The 21,920-nt window shown below is 53.9% G+C and overlaps 1 protein-coding gene across 11 annotated transcripts in view; it reads left to right on the top strand.

Moving 5' to 3' along the window:
• DNMT3A (DNA methyltransferase 3 alpha) overlaps positions 1-21,920 on the top strand; it is a 104,508-nt gene that overhangs the window by 8,805 nt on the left and 73,783 nt on the right. For 7 of the 11 annotated variants that reach the window (XR_006059125.1, XR_003588659.2, XR_006059124.1 and 4 more), the window contains exon 2: positions 17,661-17,915. Coding sequence is in view for 6 of the 11 variants with exons in the window: in XM_027966565.2 (XP_027822366.1) it covers positions 17,853-17,915 (63 nt within the window). In the remaining 5 variants the exon portion in view is untranslated. Of the gene's footprint in view, positions 1-9,171; positions 12,044-15,342; positions 16,286-16,711; positions 17,111-17,298; positions 17,511-17,660; positions 17,916-21,920 lie in introns of those variants that run through there. The other 4 variants (XM_027966564.3, XM_027966566.2, XM_042245881.2 and 1 more) reach the window with 4 other exon arrangements.

Here is a 21,920-nt window from a genome sequence, read left to right as displayed (position 1 = left end):
AGTGACCAGAGGGCGGGCAGACCTTGATTTGCATCTCAGCCCTGCTACTCCTACGGTAACTGAGAGACCTAAAGGTCTCTGAGCTGGGTGCTTCATCTGTGAATCAAGGATAAGAGGAGCATCTGCCTCTTACTGGTATTGCTCGAATATAATGAAATATTGTGTGATGACATCAGCACTGTGCCTGGCGCATAGTAGGTACTCAGGTGGTGTGCATTCCTTTTCTCTTAGTTGGGTCATGACAGGGGTGCATCTGGGGACTGGGTGAGATGACCCCTTCAAAGGCTCCCTTGTCTTCCAAGACCCCGCACGTGTTGTCTGTCGTCCTCATCACCTCTGAGGGGTTGCAGGGCCTTTGTCTCCTCCTCTGTAAAGCCTGGATTTGGCTGCTTGATCTTCAGCCCTGGGCATCTCATCTCTGGGCCTTTAATTTTGATGTACTTCGATCAGTTTCTTGAGTCTCCGTGCCCACCAGGAACCAAGCAGTTTCCTCAAGCCCTGGGCCCTCTCCCTTCCTGCCCTCTGCTCTCTTTGGGTCCAGAGCAGGCACTGGCCTCTGCTCTGGTTGCTGGGCTCGCTGGCAGGGCCAGCTCTGCCCCCTGGCCCACAGGCATGGGAGGGTCTAGACCTCAGCCGGGCTTGGCAGCTGGCGCACAGCACTGCTTCCTAATGGTTTTATTACCAGCAACAATGTGGTGCTTGTTGCCATCCTCTCCCAGGCCTGTGGTTCCCAGCCCAACTAGCGGTGGCCTGAGGGCCTGCCTGGTACTGGCAGCTCAGCTGGGAAGCCCAGTGGGGCAGGGCAGTCGCCTCTGCGTTTTCTTTGGTCAACACCTTCTATGTAGCCTGAACTCTGAGATGGCATGGTGAGAGACTGGGGCCCCGACTCGACAGGCCTGGCAGCTCTTAAGTTTTCTCTCCGGAGGCTCCTTGTTTCAGATCCACAAATAACATTTATTTATTCATTCACTAAAGACCTACTATGTGTCAGACACTGGCTACAAAATTATAAAGAGGACTGAGCCGGTCCTCAGGGTGTCTGCAGCGGAGGCGAGAGTCTGGCAAGGTGACCATTACATCATAGGTGGGTGGAGAGAGCTCTGCGGCATGTGCCCAGGGCATTCCATGAGCTCAGAGAAGGGACATCTCAGGCAAGTGGGGAGGGAAGATCCAAGAAGGGTTTCTTAAGGAGGTGAGGCTGGAGCTGAATCTTGAAGGGTGGGCAGCAGTTAGCCGAGTGGTCCAGGGCATGTTCTCCCTTGGTGCAGCAAGAGTGAAGGGTGATGGGAGCCATGGGATGTGAGGCTAGGAGGGCTGAGCAGGGCTGGACAGAAGGCTGGGATGTTACCCATCAATAAGCATTGGGCTTGGAGTACCGTGCCCGTATTTGTGTATCAGAAAGATGGTCCAGGGGCATCAGGGAGAAGAAATTGGGCAGCTGAGGCTGGGGACAGATTGTCCAGGCAGAAGGCTGGTGCAGGAGTCCAGGGGAGCAGCAGCGCAGGCGTGGAGGAGGAGGAGGGGGAGGAGGGCTGTTCTGTGAGGCATTTAGGTGGGAGTGGCTGGGTGATGGAGAGGGTGAGGGAGCTGGCTCAGCCAGCCTGGTGGGCGGGGCCGGGGGTGCTGTCCATTAAGAGGATGCGGGTGGAGGGAGTCTAGGAGAGATCTAGGAGTGCTTCCCATGGGAGGCCGGTTGGAGTTGGGACTTGAGGGTGGTGCTTAGGATTTTTATGCTGCTGGAGCCTGGGCTGAGCCAGGAAGGTGAGAGAGGCCTGGATGGAGGGGGGCCCAGGGAGGCGCAGTGTCCGGCTGATGGATTAGAAAGGCAGGTGTGTTTTTCTCCATAACTGGTAGCCGTCCTTCTAGATTTTTGAGGATGGAAGTGACTTAACCAGGAGTTTGTACCACATGTACTGGGGATCCTGACGTTGGGGCCCTTGAGCAGGGGCTTCCGCTTCTCAGGAGCTCCCCCAAACGATGAGCCGCAAGGCCTAGACCCTGTTCTTCAACTCCCACTGCACGACCTGGAGGGAGTTGTCGTCACCCCGTGGATTGCAAAGTTGACATCCACCCTCCATTCAGAGGCAGGTCTGCCAAGGTAGGAGGGAAGATGGTGTCTCTGCAGTGCTTGTGTTTGTTTGCAGTGTCGGTAAGCAAACAGAAAAGAAACAAAAACTGTTTCTCTAAAATAGATATATGAGTCTTCTGTGTATCCTAGGAAGAGCTGTTTCTAAAGAGTTTCTAGAAAACGGCATGAGCCAGGTCAGCATCCCTGAACCCGGGCAGAGGCGAGAGGCGGCATGGCGTTGCGCCAGGGCCACCAGGCTTGGCGCTGGACAGGCAGTGATTTCACCTCGGCCTTGCTGCCTCCTAACCGCATCCCTCTCAGGTAGATCACTTAAGTGCCCTTAGCCTCAGTTTTGCCGTCTGCAAAGTGGAAACCACCTTCCAGGCTTGTGTTGTTTGTTTCAAGAGCCCTGCTTCTTGCACTCAACCTGCACGTTTTGTTTCACGTATCTTTTAAAAGAATGCTCCTGCAGTTGGCCTCGCAGGTGAATGAGGATCGCAGTTCAGCCGTGCCTGGCCCCTGTCTGGCGCTCAGGAGACACAGCCCCTCTTTCCCTGTCTCACAGGCTGAGCCTCCTCTTGCTGTTCACCTCCCCAGAGGCCCAGCCCCCAGTGGGTTTTGAGTTCCAGGTTCCTGGGAAGTTCCGCTTAATCGTGTCCCATTGACTCCCTTCTTCCACAAACCTGGGTCACCCCAGTGTATCTGAAGAGCATCTGTCGAGCTCAGTGGGAATTAGGGGAGGGGGCTCAGCTCCTTTTCTCTTCTTAGTGGAGGGGAGGTGGAGGTCTGTGCAGAGTGGCTCCTGGCTGTGTGGAGAACAGAAGGCGAAGGTAGGAGAGGCTCTCACCTGCTTGGGTCCTGGGTGGACCACAGGTTGGGAACTTGCCCAGGACCTGGCTTCCTGTGCCTGGAAAAGGGCTGTAGGGCCTTGGTCCATCTCTCTGGGAGATGACTTCGGGGTGACCTTGGCCTGGACAGTGAGGCCAGCTTCCCAGGAAGCAGGCACACGTGGTGGCCATTGGGCACACGTGGTGGCCTGTAACATGCAGCCACGCCCACGGGGAGAGTTTTGAAGCATCTGTGCCTTGCAGAGGAGGCTCTGGCAGGGGTGGGGGAAGGTGGGTTCTCAGTGGGGGCTCCTGTGGTGGTGACGTTGGCAAGAAGGCCAGTCAGGCTGTCTCTGGCTGGGGATGGGGTGGGTGGGGACCACTGTCAATTCGAGGGTGGAAACCAGTGTTTCTGTGGCTAGTACAGACCTGCTCTTGCTTCCCCATCACAGGGGGAGCGGGGCTTGTATGGACCGAGGGTGTGGCGGTGTCATCACATGAAGCGTACAGCATAGTTAATCCAGCATACCCTTAATAGCATGCATAATTGTGCTGCCTGGCAATTAGGTGTAAATGGTAAGCAGTTCACATAAACGTTTTTGTAATTGGTATTAATTTTGCAGAGGCAAACTAAGTTTATGTGGTTTCCCTCTTCTTGCTCTGTTAGTTTTCTAGCACAGGCAATTCCTAGCTCTTGGAGGAATTCTATTGCAAATGTTTGTTTATAGGGCCATGTTTTGTATTTTCTCTCAGAACAATGTTATGAATGGTTATGAGGTTCCCAAGCTGGTTTCCAAATGCCTCTTTGGCCCGCACTTTAGGTGAAATGTGTGATGCATGTGTGGGGAGGCCTCGCTGGGAATCCTCCTGCTCCAGGTTCCCGGAGCCTCTGTGTGTGTGTGTGTGTGTGTGTGTGTGTGTGTGTGTGTGTGTGTGTGTGTGTGTGTGTGTGTGTGTGTGTGTGTGTCTGTTGTGCGCGTGTGCTCACGAGCGCGCATACCGTGTCTTTCTGCGTGTGCCTGTGTGTGAGTCTGTGTCTCAGTGTGTGCCTGTGACACCTCAGGTGACGGTGGCAGGTTAAGGGTGCTGGTAAAGATGTTATTTATTCTGGTTGCAAAGGCCTTTGCAGTTGGGGATTAGGGGAAGCCTCGCAGCATTAGCTGGGAGAGAGGACTCTGGGTCAGGCCACAGCAGCTGTGCAGGAGCCATTCTTGGGCATGGTGTGAAGTAGGAGTCTAGGTTTCCTAAGGACACCTCACCGGCCTTACTCCCTAATTAATAACATTTTTTAAAATGAATATTTATTAAGTGCCTACCTTGCTCCAGGTATCATGTTGAACATTTGATTCAGATTCTCTCATATCTTAAAACAGACTCAGGAGTCAGGGACTCTTATTCACCCCACCCTACAGGTTGCTAAAGTGAGGCCCGTGTCTGCCATGGCAGAAGTTTGAGGTGGGTTCTGGCTGAGCCCTCTTAGGGCTGAGCTGCACCAGGGGCGGCTGTGTCGCCCGGGATCGTCCTCCCCCCGGCTCCCCACCCCCGCCCCTCTTCAAGTGGTTGGTTTGGGTTGGGGCAGAGGGTAGGAGAAAGGAAACAAGGGAGCAGTGGGTGGTTCTGACAGCCGCAGACTCTTTCCCGCCTGCCCTGGGTGGGAAGGGGCCGTGCCCCAGCAGCGGCTCCTAGACCGTGAAGGCCCTCTGGGGGACCTCCTGGTTTGGGCCTGGGAGGAGTGTGACAAAGTGTGGGCGGGCAAGCATCTATCACATGGGTGGTGTGGGGAGAGAATGGTCACAGGCAAGCAGGGGACCAGCCTCTAAGGGCCTGAGTACAGGGAGGCCAGCTCCCCCTACTTCCCATGGTTCACAGACACACTGACCCAGGCGCCTCCCAACCCCGTATTCCCTGGACATCTGGAGGCTGGTGGGGCCCTGCAGCAGGTGTACGCCCTGGCCTAGGGCAGGTGGAGCAGGAGTCTTCTTGGCACAGTGCCTTGGGGAGCTCTGCCAAGCGACCCCTAGAGTGGAGGTTGCGGGGGGTCGCTCTAGGCACCGCAGCACTGTGTGGGATGTTGCAGCTGCCTTGGCATCAAGGGTCGCCTGGACCAGGGAGGATGGGAGGGGTGGGTGGCAGAAGCGCAGGGTGCAGGGAAGGACTCTGACCTCATGTGTTTAGGAAAACACGCACATCCGTCCACATGTGAGTCGCTAAATGACCACATGACAACCTGATTAAAGACCCCTGGGTGGATGGTCAAGGAGAGGCGATAGGGGGTGGGGGTGCTGAGGGATGGAGGAAAGGGGGCCTGAGGGGGCTCTCTGGGAGGAGCCCGCCCCACCACCCCCCTTGGAGGAGAGAACAATGTGAGTGTTGACACAAGTGTGTGGAAACAGGGGATGTGAGCCCGGGGCCTGGAATGATGGAGTCCACTAGGCAAGGTGGGGGCCAGGTCAGAGTGATAGGCTGAGGTCAAACTTGGTGAGCCAGCAGTGTAGACCAGACCCGAGTTTAGGTTTTATGGTATGTGAAAATCACTGGCATCAGAGGGTTTTTTAAAAAGAACAGCTTTGTCAGAATATAATTCACATACCATATAGTTCACCTGTTTAAAGTGTGCGATTCGATGGTTTTTAGTACATTCACAGAGTTGGGCAACCATCACCACAATCAATTTCAGAACATTTTTATCAGGCATCATAGGTTTTGATTGAGGAAGCCATGTGTGGAGAATCTTTGCTGAGAGGCTGGGGCGGGAGGGAGAGACATCGCAGGCGGCGTTCCAAGATAACTGCCAAGGTCTAGACCTGTGGTTCCTGGGGGCCAGGAGGACAGGGATGGGAACAGGCGCCCGAGAGTCAGGTGCCTGGTGCAGTGCGGGGATGGAAGGAGGAGGCAGGACCTCAGTTTTCCCTGGGGCAGGTTTGGGGTTTTGACAGCTGAGGATAAGGTACTGCCACTTCCACACAGAGAGTGGAGCCAGAGGAAACATGAAGCCTCTGGTTCTAGAAGAGTAGGATCTTAGGTAACTGCAAGTCATCCAGGTGGGGTGTCCAGAGAATAAAGATGGAGGCCTTGCAGTAGGAGGTCTGTGCTCACTGAAGGCCAGGGATCTCAGCAGAGAATTTCGAGTACAGCTGGAGCCGAGTGTGACCTGAGGGGGTGCCTGCTATGCAGTAGTGGGAGCAAGACCCCAGCCAGCTCAGGAGATGGAGCAGAGGGGCCTGAGGGCCAAGAGCATAGAGCCAAGTCCGGAGAGAGAGCCAGAGAGTCCCCTTGCTTATGAACTTGCAGAAGCGGAGGTCTCCTGTTCACCCAGGGCCCAGCTTGGCAATGACACTCAATAAATGATTGCCGAGTGAGTGCTTGAAGCCGAGAATGACTAGCTGGCAGGCAGGCTGAATTGAGCTCAAAGATGCCAAGGACGGAAAAAAGGCCCTTTGAGGCCGTGGGTGACTATATCTGTCAGGGTCAATTCAGGAGACAGAAACCACATAGTGATTTGAACAGGAAAGTTTTAATATAAAGACTTATTAACCGTAACGGGATTGGAATATCGAAAGATTGACCAGTAAGAAGTAAAGAGAACTGCAAAGGATACAGAAGTAGCATTAATGAGAACAGCCACTACCCCTAAGCTGGCCACAGAGTGCCCAAGGTACAGCCCTAGGGTTGAGAGCCTGACCGTGATGGAAAGGGCATGGCCCTGGCTCCCTGGATGGCGGAAAAGTCACCATGGTGCCATGTTGGCACTACTCGCTGGAAATTTGTGCTGCCTGTACCCCCCACCCTCCCCCCTACCCTGCTGCCCATTCCCAGAACTCAATGGAAATCTATCCTTTTGGGTCCCACGGAAAGTTGTTCATGAGGAATTATCTTGCTAGAGGCACAGTGCTGCTAAACTACCCCAAAGGAGAACTGAGTGGAGCTGCTGGCTGTTCTTGACTGTGAAACACTGCTACAGCCAAGTGCTGGAGAAGTGCCCTGGCTACTGGAGCTGGGCACTGGAGAAGCTGTGATGGGACAGGACTGAGCACTAGGAAAGGCACGGGGCAATAGGATCTGGTTGCTCGAGAAGTTGTATACAGTGCAGGAATCCTCCAAGAGAGCACTCTGGCTCTAGGAGAGAAAGCACCTCCTCCTCCTGTGTCTCTGCAGTGCCCTCTACTAAGGGGGTTTGATGTCAGGCCAGCTAGTCTGCTAGCTGGGGACATATTTAAAGGGCCTTGCTGCATCTTCACAGAGCAGGCAATGAAGGGTGAATCAAGTCGCTGGCACAGTCTGCTGCTTCAGCTGCACAGCTTCCAGTGGCTTCCTTTTTACACCCATGTGACTCCCCTATAACAACAGAATAGTTGTATTTCTACCTATCAAAGCAGCTCTCCCGCATCCTGTTCTCACCCTGTCTTCCAAACAGGGAGTGCCAGCACTAATTGTCTCAATCACTGTCCACATGAATAATGCCTCATATTCAATCACAGTCTCCCTGAATATTCTGTTACCTAAAGACTAGACTGTAATTCGCAACTGAATTAACGAAATAAACTAAATTAACTTCCAACAACTTGTGTATAAAATAATAAGAAGATGGCTGGAAAAAAAAGAAACTAGTTACCATGTACAAACAAACACACGTCTCTACCAAGTAAATAGAAAGCATGCAAAGACTGCCAGAGTTCTCATTTTTGAGTTTGTTCACAAGACCGCATTTGCTATCTGGCTTCCTTCTCCCGTTTCTCATCCTGTAAGTTCTCTGCACTCTGCTGGGACCTCAGCAGGGCCAGCTTTTACCTGGTGGAGTGACCCAAAAGCCTTGATTCTTGAAGGATCTGAATCCTTGGTCCCGGTTTTCCTTGGCACTCCCCCCACCCCCCCATTTTTTGTTGTTGTTGTTTTTGGTTCCTGTAGTTTTTCATTAACCCTTACTTTTGGTTATGGAAATTCTAAGAGGTACCTGAGAGAATCCGCTAGTTCCAGAGGTTATCTTCCTGGCTTCTATTGTGTCCAGCAACCCGATTTCTCCTTGGTAACTGGGATTAGTCACTCCAGCCCACGAAGTTAACTCTTTCTTGTCTGTTGATTCAGCAGTATAAGGGGCTCCCCCAAAAGTCAGTGACTTGTGTTCCAGTGCAGTCACTGCAGTATCCTCTTGGGGGGCAACACTCAGTGCCCCTGGACCCTTTCAGAGATACAGGGGTGAAGTGGGGGCCAGATGCAGGGATCACGGGGAGAGTAAGTGAAGAGCCTCTAGAGCTGGCAGTTGTGAACTCTGAAGGCTGGAAAAGCGGAAAATCACACAGGTGTGGACCGTGGGTCACTTCGGGGCAGGGAAGGGTGGGGACAGAGTCAGATCCAGGCTTGTGGCTTTCCAGACAGCAGGCCCCACCAGGGCCTCATGGGAGCTTTCAACCTGGACTCTGTGACCTGCCTCTCAGACGTGGGACGCCCATCGACTCCCAGATGTGTGGCCCATCGCTGCGCACACATCCCCAACCCCCTAAGACAGGATTCCTCCTGAGTCACCATGTTCGGAAGTGCGTGCTCCTGTATGGAACTCTGTATCGGCTCATTTTGGCTCCTAAGAACAACTCCAGCTCCTTACCAGTGTCTATTTTGAGTAAAAACCATTTCCCCCCGCCCTGCTTTTCGGGCTGTGTCATGGTAACCGTAAAGTATGAGCAGAGGACTCCGATTCAACTCATCTCTGCCCATGTGGCCACCATAATGGCAGCACTGGGTGTGATTTAAACGCTCATGCTGGTGGTGCCCCAGCCTCGAGGGTGGTGTGACAGCCACAAGCCATCTTGCCGTGACTCCAGAGCCGGCAGATGGGCTTTGAAGTGGGGGACAGCATGGCAGGATTGCTGACCTGCTGCCAGTGGCTTTTGGCGCTCTATGGGCCGCTGGTGGTTTGGGTGGGAATGACGTTTCTGGAAGTCAGAATGATGGTGTGATGACAATCCTCTCCCTCGTGTTGAGAGAGAATGAGCAATCAGAAAGTGGCACTGGGGCCTCCCCCGCCCCCTTATCCAGCCCCAGTCTTGTGACCAAGAGAGGCTGTGGCGGGGAGGGGGAAGACGTGGCAGATAAACATCTCCGTCTGGGAGGCCATGCCGCCTCCCTTTAGCTTTCTGCTGCCCCCAGCCTACCAAGTTTATCACCACCCTGGCGGATGATTGGCTGGTGTGGGGCGCACGATACTCTCCTGTCTTCTGTCACCCACAGGACGCGTTTGCACCTCCTCCTAAGCTCAAGTGGGAAATTCAGCCTTGAGCCTGTTATCAGCAGGCTCAAGGGGCACAGACAGCTCAAGCTGGGGGCCGTGCTACTCACATTCGTTGCCATGTTTGCAAGGACTCCTGAGTTAGATGAACCCAAATTCAGAATCCTGCGAATCCTGCCTGGGGACTTTCTCCCTGAAGTACTCTGGAGAGGTAATTAACCTCTCCAGGCCTCAGCTTATCCTTCTGTAAAATGGGAATAGTAGAAACAACTTCATACACTTCATAGGATGGTTCTGAGGATGAGATGGAGGCAGTGCATGTCCCGTAGCACAGTGCCCGACACAGTAGGTGCTCAGCAAATAGAGGGATGACTACATGAGCGAATGGCTCCCGCATTGGGCAGGGCACTGAGCACCATGATTAGAAGGTCGCATGGCCTGTTACCACCCCTCCCCCTGCCCACTGCCGACCAGCCTCACCAGGAAAGAGAGACGACCTGGAAACTTTGTTTTCTGATGAGTTCCTGCCCAAAGTTAAAACATGGCTCAGTGGTAAAGAATCCACCTGCCAATGCAGGAGACCAGGGTTCGATCCCTGGGTTGGGAAGATCCCCTGGAGAAGGGATAAGGCTACCCGCTTCAGTATTCTGACCTGCACTGTATAGCCCATAGGGTCGCAAAGAGTCAGACACGACTGAGCGACTTTCAGTTTCACTAAGTTAAAACATGGCTCAGTGGTAAAGAATCCACCTGCCAATGCAGGACCGCAGGGTTCAATCCCTGGGTCGGGAAGATCCCCTGGAAGAGGAAATGGTGACCCATTCCAATATTCTTGCCTGGAAAATCCCCTGGACAGAGGATCCTGGTGGGCTACCTATAGTCCATGGAGTCGCAAAAGAGTCAGAACTGATTGAGTTACTAAGCAACAAAATTTAACAGTGCAGTTAGAAGTCTACAGTGCATTTGCTAATTGTAAGAGATCCTGATGGAGTGAAAAACTGGGAGCCTCAGAGGGCGACAAGCCTGCATCTGTATTGATAGCTGGCTCCCCTACCACCCACGTACTGTGTGACCTCAGGCAGCTTTGCTAACCTCTCCTACCTCATTCTTCTCATCTAGGAAATGGGGATAAAAATGGTCTGCACTTCAGAGGGTTGGAGTGAGGTATAAAAATGAACAGGATGTTGAAACTGTAAAGCTCTTTCCACAGGGCCTGGTGCGTTGTAAGAATCGTAATCAGTATGAGCTCCTGTCTAAGTGAAGTACACTCACAGGCACTCCAGGGATGTCAACAAAGGAGAGAGAAAACTGTGGGCTTGGTTAGTCAGGGACCAATAATTGTTAAAATTTATTGAGTATTTTCTTTGTGTCAGGCACTCTAGTTAGCGTTGTTTTGTTTTTTTTTTTTTTTAGTAATAATTTTAATGTTATTTCGTCCATTCTTCTTTTTTGGCCATACCACCCAGCTTGCTGGATCTTAGTTCCCTGACCAGGGAATGGAACCTGGGCCCCCTGTAGTGGCAATACAGAGTCCTAACCACTGGATATCAGGGAATTCCCTGTTAACCATTTTTAATACATCTCATTTTAATTCTCACAACAGGCCTGTGAAGTGGCAAGTGTCATTTTCCCCATTTTACAGCTGAGAAAACTGAGGTACAGGTATGCCTCAAGTTGCAAAGTTGTTGCTAGTTAAGCCAGAATTTGAACCCATGCAGTCAGGCCTTCCAGGTAAGACTTTAGGAGGTTGAGATTAGTGTATGAGTCAGCGTATGGCCGTCAGCCACAAGGCACAGACTCACTCACACCAAAGTAGTGAAAGTCTCACATTACTCAGGGGAGGTTCAGAGATGACCAGCCTTCAGGTACAGCTGGATCCAGGGGCCCCCAGACAGTGACTTCAGCGTTCCAGCCCTCTATCTCCATCCCTCAGGCAGGCTTTCTCCAACACAGCCAGCAGCCCCTGACTCACATCCTATCATTGTTAGTATCTTTCCACTGCACTAAAACGCTCCTGGGGGGCCTCTGGTTGGCCCTGCCGGGTCACATGCTTACTCTGTGACTAGGGTTGGGGGTGGGGTCAGTGCAAACACCACAAAACCCCCTGGGAAGGAGAGGAAAGGAACCAGATAGACCCAAACCAGTGAAGTCAACTACAAGAAGAGTGGACTACCAGCTTGAGGGGTGAAGAAGGAACCTGGTGCCAAGATGGTTAGATATTTGTCTGCAGTTCACATACAGGATTCGAGATGGTGCAGGGTGGTCTGTCTTTATGGTGATCATGTTAGGATCATTTTTGATGGAGAATTTGGGTTTGTGGGCTGTTATGGTTTTGTTTCTGGAAGAGGATAATTCCATGCTGGCCCTTGTTGAGGTGAGACTTGGGTGACGGTCTAGTGGGTGCTGGTTGGAGAAGGCTTGGAGGCGAGACTTTCGGGTGAATGGCCCGGGGGTGCTGATGGCATTGGGGTTGGTGAAGAGGGTAGGGATGGCACTGGGGACAGTGTGGTGGCAGAGGCGGGAGCTGAACAGCAGGAGGGTGTGGGCAGGAGACGGTTGAGTTGTGGGCCTTGGGTCTGAGATGGACTGATGAGCAAGCGGCGTCATGGTTAGGGATGTGGGCAGCCATGGCACATGGAGATGCAGTTTGGGAGGAATGTAAGGGAGGTGAGCTGTGCCATGCATGGGCAGGGTTTGGTGGAAATGATGCTGGGAGAATTAAACATTTCGTGAGGGGTGTGGTGGTGGGGCGAGGAGGGAGGTACCACTTTTAGAGCTGATGATGGAACTCTGTGTGGGTGTGAGGAGCTGATGATGGTTATTCCGTGGGACGTGATAGTTTCATAGAGTAATAGAGGTAGAGGGACTTAGCTGCACTCTTACGGAGGAGGATGGAGGCCAAGCCCACCTGATGGCTGCAGCTGTGATGTAAGTCCTCGTTCCCAAACCCATTCTCTCTTTTCAAAAATTACTCGTTATTTTCTTCACAGTGGTACATGTGTATAATTTAAGAAGTCAGACAGGACTAACATCTCTTCACAAAAATGCACTTTTTCCTCGCCTACTTCCACCTTCTCAGAGGCAACCACTTTTAGCTGTTTCTTCTAGCAATTTTACAGCTCGTGGATCTGAGTAATATGCGTATTTTCGACTCTTCCATTGTAGACCTTTTCCATTGATTTCCTATGTAGTAAATAAGAACTTAACTCTCTTATATGGCCAGCCATGGCTTTCTACCCTGCCATCCTCCTAAACAGCTCTCACGGTAGGCAGACTATTAATAGTACCTTACCAGGGTTCTATCAAAAATGTCTTATGCATAAAATAATATATGTATGTGTGTAGCAGGCAGGTAATGGCTCCACAAAAATTCAGGGGATTAGGATGTGGCCACATCCACATCTGAACCTCGTGTACACGTGTCACCTCGTGTGGCAAAAGAGCCTTTGCAGAAGTGATTAAGCAAAGGATCTTGAGCTGGGGAGATTCATCCTGGATCACCTTGGTGGGCCCAGTGTCACCATCAGGGTCTTTGAACATGAGAGGCAGAGGCAGGCAGGTCAGAGTAGTGCGATGGGAGAAAGATCAGCCATCACTGACTTTGAGGATGGAAGGGGGCCAGGAGCCAAGGAATGTGAGCTGCCTCCCAAAGCTGAAAAAGTCAAGAAAATGGATTCTCCCCAGGGCCTCCAGGAAAGAATACTGCCTGCCAGCACCTTGATTTCAGCCCAGTGACAAGAACCATTTTGGACTTTGTTTAGACTTCTGACTTCCAGAACTTCAGGAAACAAATTTGTGTTTTTTTAAGCCGTTAACTTTCTGGTAATTTGCAACAGGAGCAATAGGAAATGAATACACCATGTAATATGTGTACATCCACATGCACGCATGCAAACATGCACTCATTTGTATGTTTTATGTATACACACACACACTTGTTAAATCAACTAATACAACTATTCACAGCTGAGCTTTATACTGTACTACCATAGTTTCCTTTTTTCCTCCTTGCCTCTTTATGAGCTTTCTTTTCTTTATACCTTTTGCCCATACCTGCCGCACCTGCTAATAGCTATCTGTATGGCTTTCCACAAGGGCAGTCACAGCAAGTATTATGTTTCAGTTCCATTTTTTGAGTTATCTGCTCTCAGAACTTACGGCACAGCGTAGCTGCTCTTCACTGACTTCTTTCTGGGGTCTTCCTTGGCATTCCCTTCACTTTCCTTCTGGCTGGAATTCCTGTTTTCTGGAGCTCATGTCTTCTTGCTCGGTTTACTCCCCTGTTTGGAGCACATTGCCCACGACGGATCTCCATTTTAATCCAAATCCATTCAGCTCCTGAATCCAGACCATAGAGTAAGAACAGCTAGTCACACCTGTAGTTCTGTCTGGTTAAAAAGACGGCCCTGGGGGGTAGGGAGCACGGTTGTGACAGCACTCCAAGTTAGGAGGCTTCCCTCGGGTAGCTAGTGGTCCTTGGTTGTCCTTGCAGGATTAATAACAGGGGACTGAAATACAGATTAGAAGCTGGTTCATTTGCAGATCCACGTTGGCTGATGTAAACAAGCCACTTGGAAACCATTTGGGTTCTGGTTGCCGGTATCTGTATTCTTAGACCTTTCTTCTTGCACTGATAAGATTCTGCTGAAGAGAAGGTAGGGGTCTGGCTCCTGGTATTCTAGGAACCCAGTGAGCGACTAGCCTGAGGTATTCAACATCAGCATTGAAAATACCCTTCATCTCCTTGGGTTTGTGTTTTTGCATTTATTTGACAGCACCAGGTCTTAGTTGCAGCACTTGGGATGTTTGATCTTTGTTGCTGCATGCAGGACCTTTAATTGTAGCTTGTGAACTCTTAGTGCAGCTTGTGGGATCTCCTTCCCTGACCAGGGATAGAAGCCAGGCCCCCTGCACTGGGAGTCTTAGCCACTGGATCACCAGGGAAGTCGTCATCTCCTTGGTTTTGATTTATTATTCTTGCTCTCAGCTGTATGCAAAGACCTTCTGTCTGGTGCTCTCCAGAGAGAAAACCTTCAGACTTTAGGGTGGAAGTGTATCTAGATTTTAACTTCTTTCATTTGATCTTTTCCACACATACCTTCTCTTCACCCCTGGTCCCACGGATGATCCGTGGTGCTGTCATCGCAAGTGTCTTTAAAGGACTCTGTCATAAATCACTTGTCATGTGCTATCTGAAATTTGCCTGCCACAAGTCTGCTTTCCAGACCCCCACATTCTGTTGGTGGTGTCTCCTCTCTGTTCAGCCCAGTCTTGTGAATTTGTGTCTTAAACAATCTTTCTCCCATATTGGATTTAGAAGATCACACATTTGGGCAGTTGGGTGTGTGTATTCAGAATCCCAATCTTTTTCCGTAACAGTTTTGTAGCTGGAGCAGTGATGACGGTGACCATGTCAGCTGTGATACCAAGATACTTTCCTGTAGGATTCCTCAAAGCAATTGTTGAAAAGCTCTTGTAAACATTATTCATGGTCACTCTTAACTTTAGCAGTATAAAGGAGAAAATAAAAGCTGCCTATCACGGTAGTGGGCCTTCCCTGGCAGCTCGGTGGTAAAGAAGCTGCCTGCCAAGGCAGGAGATGCCAGTTCGATCCCTGGATTGGGAGGATCCCCTGGAGAAGGAAACAGCAACCGACTCCAGGATTCTTGCCTGGGAAATCGCATGGACAGAGGAGCCCGTCAGGCCACAGTCCACGGGGTCCCAAAAGAGTCAGACACCACTCAGCAATTAAGCAACAGCAACGAATCTTGGTGGGAGGGTTCTTGGCAAGGGTCTCTGGTGGTGGTGGTTTGGTGGTGCAGCCTTGGCACTGGTGAGGAGGGTTCTTGGGAGCCAGGAGCAGCAGGGTGGTCATGTCATGATGGACACATGCTGCTGCATTGGGACCGTGGGCTGAGGAGCAGGTCCCTCCCCTCAGCAAGGCTGCTTGGGAGAAGAAGGAAGCTTCTAAGGACAGGCGGGCAGCGCCGTGTCCAGGCCTGGACCTTGGCCGCCCCAGTGGGCCCCAGAGCTCTGCAGTGCCTGGCCTGCCCGGCCCTGTGCTGGGTGATTTTCAATGATGCTGGCTGACTCGGAGGGACACTTACTGACAAGGCTGTTCCATCGAGTTATGCAAAGGAGCCAAAAGGCTGACCCAGGTCAGCTGTGTTTGCTGTGTGGACAGAGTGTGCAGCTCAGGCGGGTGAGCAGGGGAGGGTGAGGGGGACGAGCATTTCCTTTCCGGGGTGTCTGCCCTCAGGGTCAACACCCTGTGATGTTCTGCTTTTCCCCTCTTGCTTCCTTCCTCTTGTCACCAGTGCTTTTTCTAACAGAAACCCCTGGACATTTCTAGCTCTCAGGGCAGCATTGAAACAAATTTCCTAGAGAGGGTTCTCTGTCCCTAATGTACTTGGTGCCCAGGTCTGCATGGACTTCATGCTAGGCCCTTGGGGCTCACAGAGACACCCAGACCCTCCTCTCCCTCAGTCTGCTCACACCATTTGCCCTTGGGGCCTCCAGCAGCTTGGCAGGACAGGGCTGGAAGACCTGGTTCTTGAAGATCAGCCCAATGCTTCCCTTTTACAGATGAGGAAACTAAGGGCAAGAGGAGCCCGAGTCAGGATTAGAGCCACCTCTGCTAACTCTGGGATCAGTGTTCTTCCCAACCAGACTCTGCCTCTCTCGGCTTCCACCTCCTTTTTGAAGCTTTTGATTATGATGGGTGACTGGGGGATGTTTGTACTAACAAACAAGGAGTGGGTTTGAGGGGGACTTGCTGGCTAATGATGGGTGGCAGCCCTGTGGAGTTCTGGGTCGGACGGTGTCTGATGGGTTCCTGGGGTTGTCTCTGAGGGTTGGTATGAGCTGGGGGGATGGAGCTTTGTAGAGATGCCCTGAGAGCTCTGGAGTTGGTGATCTGGGTTCAAGCCTCTGCTCTGACTCTGGAGCTCAGATAAGCCCTAGCCTTCTGCAACCTTAGATTCTACAGTAGACGGTAGTGATACTCCTATAGACGGTAGTAACCACTCGTGGAGATGGTAATAATACTCGTGGCTGCCCGAAGAGGAGGGCCCATTCTGGGCTTCGCACAGCATGGGACACCCGGACCTGCTCTAGCTTCTGCACCCACTGTGCCAGCAGCTAACGGCACACACACGTTCTTCAGCTCAGGTGTCTGTGGACTACCTGCGGCTTCCTCAGGGCTCCCCTTGGGTGGGGGTGGGGGGGGGTGGGAGCATCTTCAGCCTGTCCAGGTTCTAACTTACAGAGGCTCCTACTGTCCTAGCCCTAAGGAGGTCCCTCTTAGTGCCAGCTTCCCCTCCACACCACCCGGCCCCCAACGCCCATCCCTGGGGAGGGGCTGCACCCGTGGGAGACCCAAGCCTGCGCCTTCTCCGGTTCCTGGTTTTCCAGGGAGCCCTGGCTGGAGGGGGATGGGAGAAGAAGCCCTGGAGGGAGGGGGAGTGGGGGAAGCAGAACCGGGAACTGGAAGGGGAAGGGTGTGGGTGGGCCTCTATCCAGCCTGCCTCCCACTTTCCTCCTCCTGCCAGTCCCCTCCCCGTCCTGGCTGGCGCACTGGAGGCAGGGGCTTGGCCCAGGAGAACTCAGTGTCTCCTCCGAGTGAAGAGGGGGTGGTGAAGCCACAGCACCCCCACCCCCAGCTGAGGCCTGTGGTGGGGTGGGGCCCAGGCTTTGTTAGTTTGCTGACTTGAGGCCCACACCTGAAGCAGGGAGACTGAAAAGCCCCTAAAATTCAGCTGTGTGCCTTTGCAGGGCCCCTTGGAGCCCACTAGTTTCTGAGGGCAGATGGGGCCGGTCCATGGGGTGGAGGGGCAGAGCGGCCTGGCCTCCTCCCTCGGCCGGGCTGCGGCCACAGCCTCTCCCGCCCACAGGGCGTCCCCACGACAGCTCTGCAGACCTAGGCCTTCAGCCCAGCCGCAGCCCCCAAGTTCAACCTCAGCTTTCTCTGGGCCCAGGCGCCCGTCCTGAAGTGAGGTGACTTTCATTTCACTACATCCTGTGACTGCCGCTCACTTCCTCCACGTGGGGGGAGCGGTGTGGGGGTGGGGGTGCGGGGAGGACAGATCAGAGGAGAATGTAGCCAGGCTGGGGACCTCTGGGATTTCCCAGGGGGGTGGTTAGGGGTGGGAGGGTGGCTGCGGGAAGCTTTCAAAGGAAAGAACAGACGTGAATGAAGACACGGGAGGAGGCGGGAGGCAGCTGTGAGCCCCAGTGTGCCACAGCCGGGGGGGACTGTCGTCCCATCGCTGCCTCGGAGGCAGGTGGTGGGCCCCCCGAGGAAAGCCAGGCAGGGCCCTGCTGCCAACTTGGCTGCCTCGATTTACCCTGGCCCCTAGGGTGCCGGATCCAGCCAGCACCCGTGAAGAAGAGTCAGGTTGGAGGGGCAGGCCTCACAGGCTGGGGGTTGGGGGGTGCCCTGAAGCTGAGGGGCTGGCTCCGGGAGGGACTAGGGGTCAAGTGGAAGGGCCTGGGTTGGGGGGAGTGCCTGCCCTGCTGACCCCTCTTCTCTTTTCTTCTTCCACAGGTGGAGTCACTGGAAGCCCAACCCCACCGGCAGCCTGAGGCCGCGGTTCCCCAGGGTTTCCGCTCCGCACCTGGATCTATGTCTAAGTTGTAACTCTTGCTTACCAAGACCACGATAATTCCTTCCCCAAAGCCCAGCAGCCCCCCAGCCCCGTGCAGCCCCAGCCTGCCTCCCACCGCCCAGCTGCCCGCAATGCCCGCCAGCGGCCCCGGGGACACCAGCGGCTCCGCTCTGGAGCGGGAGGAGGAGCGCAAGGTGAGCGGCTGGCTGTACGGGGATGGGGGTTAGTGCTGGGCGCTGGACCGCATTACTCATCTCCATATGGGGCTGTAGGGAGGAAGGAGTCTCCTTCTTTTGTGATAAGCAAACTGAGGCGTGAAGTGGTTAAATACTGCAGGTCAGGCTCCAGGAGCTGGTCTCTAAGCCCCCACCCCCACCCCTCCGCGGTGTTTGAGCTGAACTTCAGACCCCAGGTCTGTGTGATTGTTAGGGGTTGGGCTGGCAGGGGCCCCAAACCTGGCTTCCTTTCTGAATCGGCCTCTTAATTAGCTGTGTGTCCTTAGTCATTTTACCTGGTTTAGTGGCCTCTGTTTGCCCGAGGGGTTAGTAGCTTTGGGGAGGCCAAAGACAAGTTCAAGGAGCTCTGTAGATGGGAGGCCTGGTGAGGACTCCCCCTGCCTCACACACAGCCGGCTCACCGCGGGGCATGGGGTGCGGTGAGCTCAGGGTGGCACCAGCCACGGTGGAGACACTGGTTTCCTGCCCCCACCCCACCCTGGCTCTGAGTAGGCGTCACTTCTGGCCCTAGAGCCAGTGATGTCCTTGTTTTTAGGGCCCCAAGAGGAGTGACCTGTTCACCCTTCTGCTGAACTCTAGGATGGGCCCAAGCCAGTTAGAAGAGATCCCTGCAGACTAGTGGGAGTCCCAGCGGAGTCCTGACTGGCTAGCTGAGGACCTCACCAAGCCATGTCCACCTGTCGGCAGAGCCACTAGAATCCCCAGGGATGGCAGGCCCCGCCTCCACCCTGGCAGGGAAGCCGTGCCAGCCACGGCCTTCCTGGGGCGTCCCAGCTGGCAGGCCCGGGCTGGTCCCCGCAGTGTCCTCTGTCTGCTCTCCTTTTCCTAAGTGGGAGTGAGGGGTGGTGGTGCTAGGTGGTAGCTGGAAGTAGCAGGGTGTGTTCATGGGGCACAGTTGGTCTTTCTGGAACCAGGGGGACACCTGACACCAGGCATGGGGCCCCTGAGCCCTCTGAGGAGGGCAGCTCTGGGGACCGCGATCAGCTGCAGTTCCGAGACCTGTTCCTGCCTACTCTTCCCACCGTGTGTGCTTGGCTCCTTCTGAGGCTTGCTCATTCTTAGAGCCAGTTTCTGTTTTCTGGGTAATTTCCATTCATTTGGTCCTTGAGGACAGCCCTTGAAACAAATGGGGCAAGGACAGATGGTCCTGGTTTGTAGACGAGGAAGCTGGGCCCAGCTAATCAGTGGTGAGTCCGGATGAGAGCCCGGTCTTCTGCCCCACCTGTGTGGGTCCTGGTATGGACACACACACACACATGTGCATGCATGAAGCCCAGAAACCTGCCTTCCCAGCCCAGAATCCAGTAGAGTGCCTTAGGATGAGGGGCCGTGTATGCCTTCAAGCTGGGGACAAAATGCATGCTGCAGCCCACCTGCTGGGGCGCCTAGGGGCTGCAGGTCAGTCCCTTTCTTTCTGATCCCATGGGCTTTCTGGGCTCCTCCCACCCAGGACTCAGACCATAGCAGACCCACACCCTGCCGTCAAAGAGCCAAGGCCACCTGCGGCCACCTGTGCTCTTGATCCGCAGCTGTGGCCATGACTAATTCCCTTCCCTCCTTGGGCTTGGCTTTGCTCCTCCATTGACCCTGACCCCCTCCCCTCGCCCGGTGTCCTGGCTGGTGCTGACACTGCTCTGTGTCCATGCACCCGCAGTCGGTGGTCAGCTGCCTCCAACAGATGAAGGAGATGGGGCAGACAGGCCACATTCCTCCCGTTACTGGCCAGGGCTTCCCCGGGCAGCAGAGCCCCCAGGGAGAGCAGCAGATGAGCTCGCTATCATGACAGTTCAGGACAGAGAAAAAGCACTGGCCAGAGAGTCCCAAGTCCCGGGCCCCAGGCCTGCAGATGTCATTTCCTGGAGATGGGACTTTCAGGCCCTCTGGGCTTGCATTTGCTCAGCTGTAAAATGGGGATAGTAACTCTTATTGTGCCTGTTTTATAGGGTGGTAGTGGAAGTCAGATGAGGTCGCAGGCATGGAGTGCCCTGCAAACAGCAAAGTCTGGTCCAATTATGAGGGATTACGATTGCTATTATTATCTACCCATAGTAACTGCTCTGGCTCAAGAGGCAACAAACACACACACAGGCCCAAGCGCCTGGTGCTGATAGAAGGAGCTGATAGACAGGGGCTGGGGCATGGCGGGCGCTCCTCCCCAGTGTGCATGCTGGCTCACCTGGCTCATCTCCCTGGCACCTCAAGGCTGGCTCTCCTGGCTCCAGGAGCCGCCCTGGGAGGGCGGGCAGAGATGCTGACAGCCACTCACGGCAGCCCGTGAAAGCCAGGCCTGGGGCAGGGGTGCCGCGTGGCTGCAGAGGGGAAGATGGGTTTGGGCCAGAGCCCAAGGAACCTGGCAGAGTTTCCAGGGGCGCCTGGCACAAAGGAGCTGTTTGGTGAGCCAGAGGGCAGGGGTGTGGCTGCCCACTGGCCCCTTCGCCGCCCGGTCCCACGTGCCCTTCCCACCTCCCCCTCCCTCCCCACCGGCCACGCCTCCCTGCACCTTTCACTCCAGTGCTTCCTGGAGCTACCAGGCCTTTGTTTATGCTGCTTCCTCTGCCTGGTGTGCCCTTTCCCTAAGCTTCTCTCCTTCTTTCTGATCAAAGCCCTGGCTTCAGTCCGCCTTGAATTACAGAGAGAATCAGCAGTTCTCAAACTGTGGTCTATAAACCAGCAATACCAGCAATACCTGGAAGCGTTAGATATGCAGATATTCAGGCCCCACCCCAGACCTGCTGAATCAGAAGCTCTGGGGAGAACCCAGCGATCCTTGTTTTAACCAGCCCTCTAGGGCACTTGAGAAGTACCGGTGTGGATCATATCCAGCCCTGCCACTGCCCCTGGAGGGCAGGACCCCAATACTGTCATTGGGGTGGATCCTCGAGGCCTGACTAGCTCAGAGCAGATGCTCAGAAAATACCTTATGGATAGGACAGAGAGGAAAATGAGAGTGGATGAGACTCCTTCACTGGAGAGCAATCCCAGAGCCCGGATCAAGCAGTCAGGGCGCAGCGCTGGGGGCGGTAGGCTGAGAGAGCAGAGAGGTCTGCGTTATTTGGTGTCCTTCTGGCTCCTGCCCAGCGTCCCTTCTCCCTGCAGCTTCCCTTACCTTACCATCCGTGTGCTGGGCAGGGATGGTGCTGCTTGGGGAGACTGGGAGGAGGCAGGCTTGGAAGGGGTGCTGAGCTCTGGGACTCTGGCCAGGAAGGGTCAGCTGGGTAAATGTGGCCACAGAGAAGGGAGGGGGAGGTGAACTGCAGGAAGGCCAGGAACCTGGGTCCTGGCTCAGAGGGAATCACGGAGATGGGGTTCTAGGTCCCACTTGGAGGGGAAAGGTGGGGCAGAGAAACAGGGCAGGGGACCAAGAGTGTTCCAAGCCTCGGGGCTGGAAGGGCCTCCTCGGATCCTCAAATGTGAATCAGTGTCTCACGAGGAGTCCAGGCCCCAAGCTGGGCCCCTCATCTTCCTGCTCCCCTTCTCCTCTGGCCTCAGAAACCTAACAGATGCATTGAGTGCTGACTGTCTGCCAGGTGCTCTCTTAAGCTCTGCGCTTGCCTTCTTACAACTGTTCCCCAAGATAGGCTCTGTTATTTCCAACACTGTCTTATTAAAGACTAAACTGATGCTCAGAGAGGTCAGGTCACTTGTCTAAGGCCACAGAGCTAGCAAATGGTGGTGCTGGGATTATAACCCAGGCTTCTGAGCCTTTCAGGCTGCGACCCATGTGAAGGGCGAACAGAGTGGATGTTGCCTCCCTGCTGTGATATTCCGTGGTCCTAGCCACGTTTCTTCTGCTGCAAGTTAAAGAATGTTTATTTAGACTAAAAGTTGGGACGGTCAGAGAACACTTTTCTCTGCGTAGCCGTGCTCTTGCCCTGGGGTGGATGTTGGGGGTACTCACCCCTAGCAGGAGCTCATGTGTGCAGGCTAGTATGCACGACTGGGTACATGTGCGCACGTGTGCAT

The sequence above is a fragment of the Ovis aries genome, chromosome 3 (genome assembly GCF_016772045.2).
Source record: "Ovis aries strain OAR_USU_Benz2616 breed Rambouillet chromosome 3, ARS-UI_Ramb_v3.0, whole genome shotgun sequence".
Classification (NCBI taxonomy): domain Eukaryota; kingdom Metazoa; phylum Chordata; class Mammalia; order Artiodactyla; family Bovidae; genus Ovis; species Ovis aries.
The sequence above is the reverse complement of the archived record's forward strand: the minus strand, read 5'-3'. Positions and strand labels throughout refer to the sequence as shown.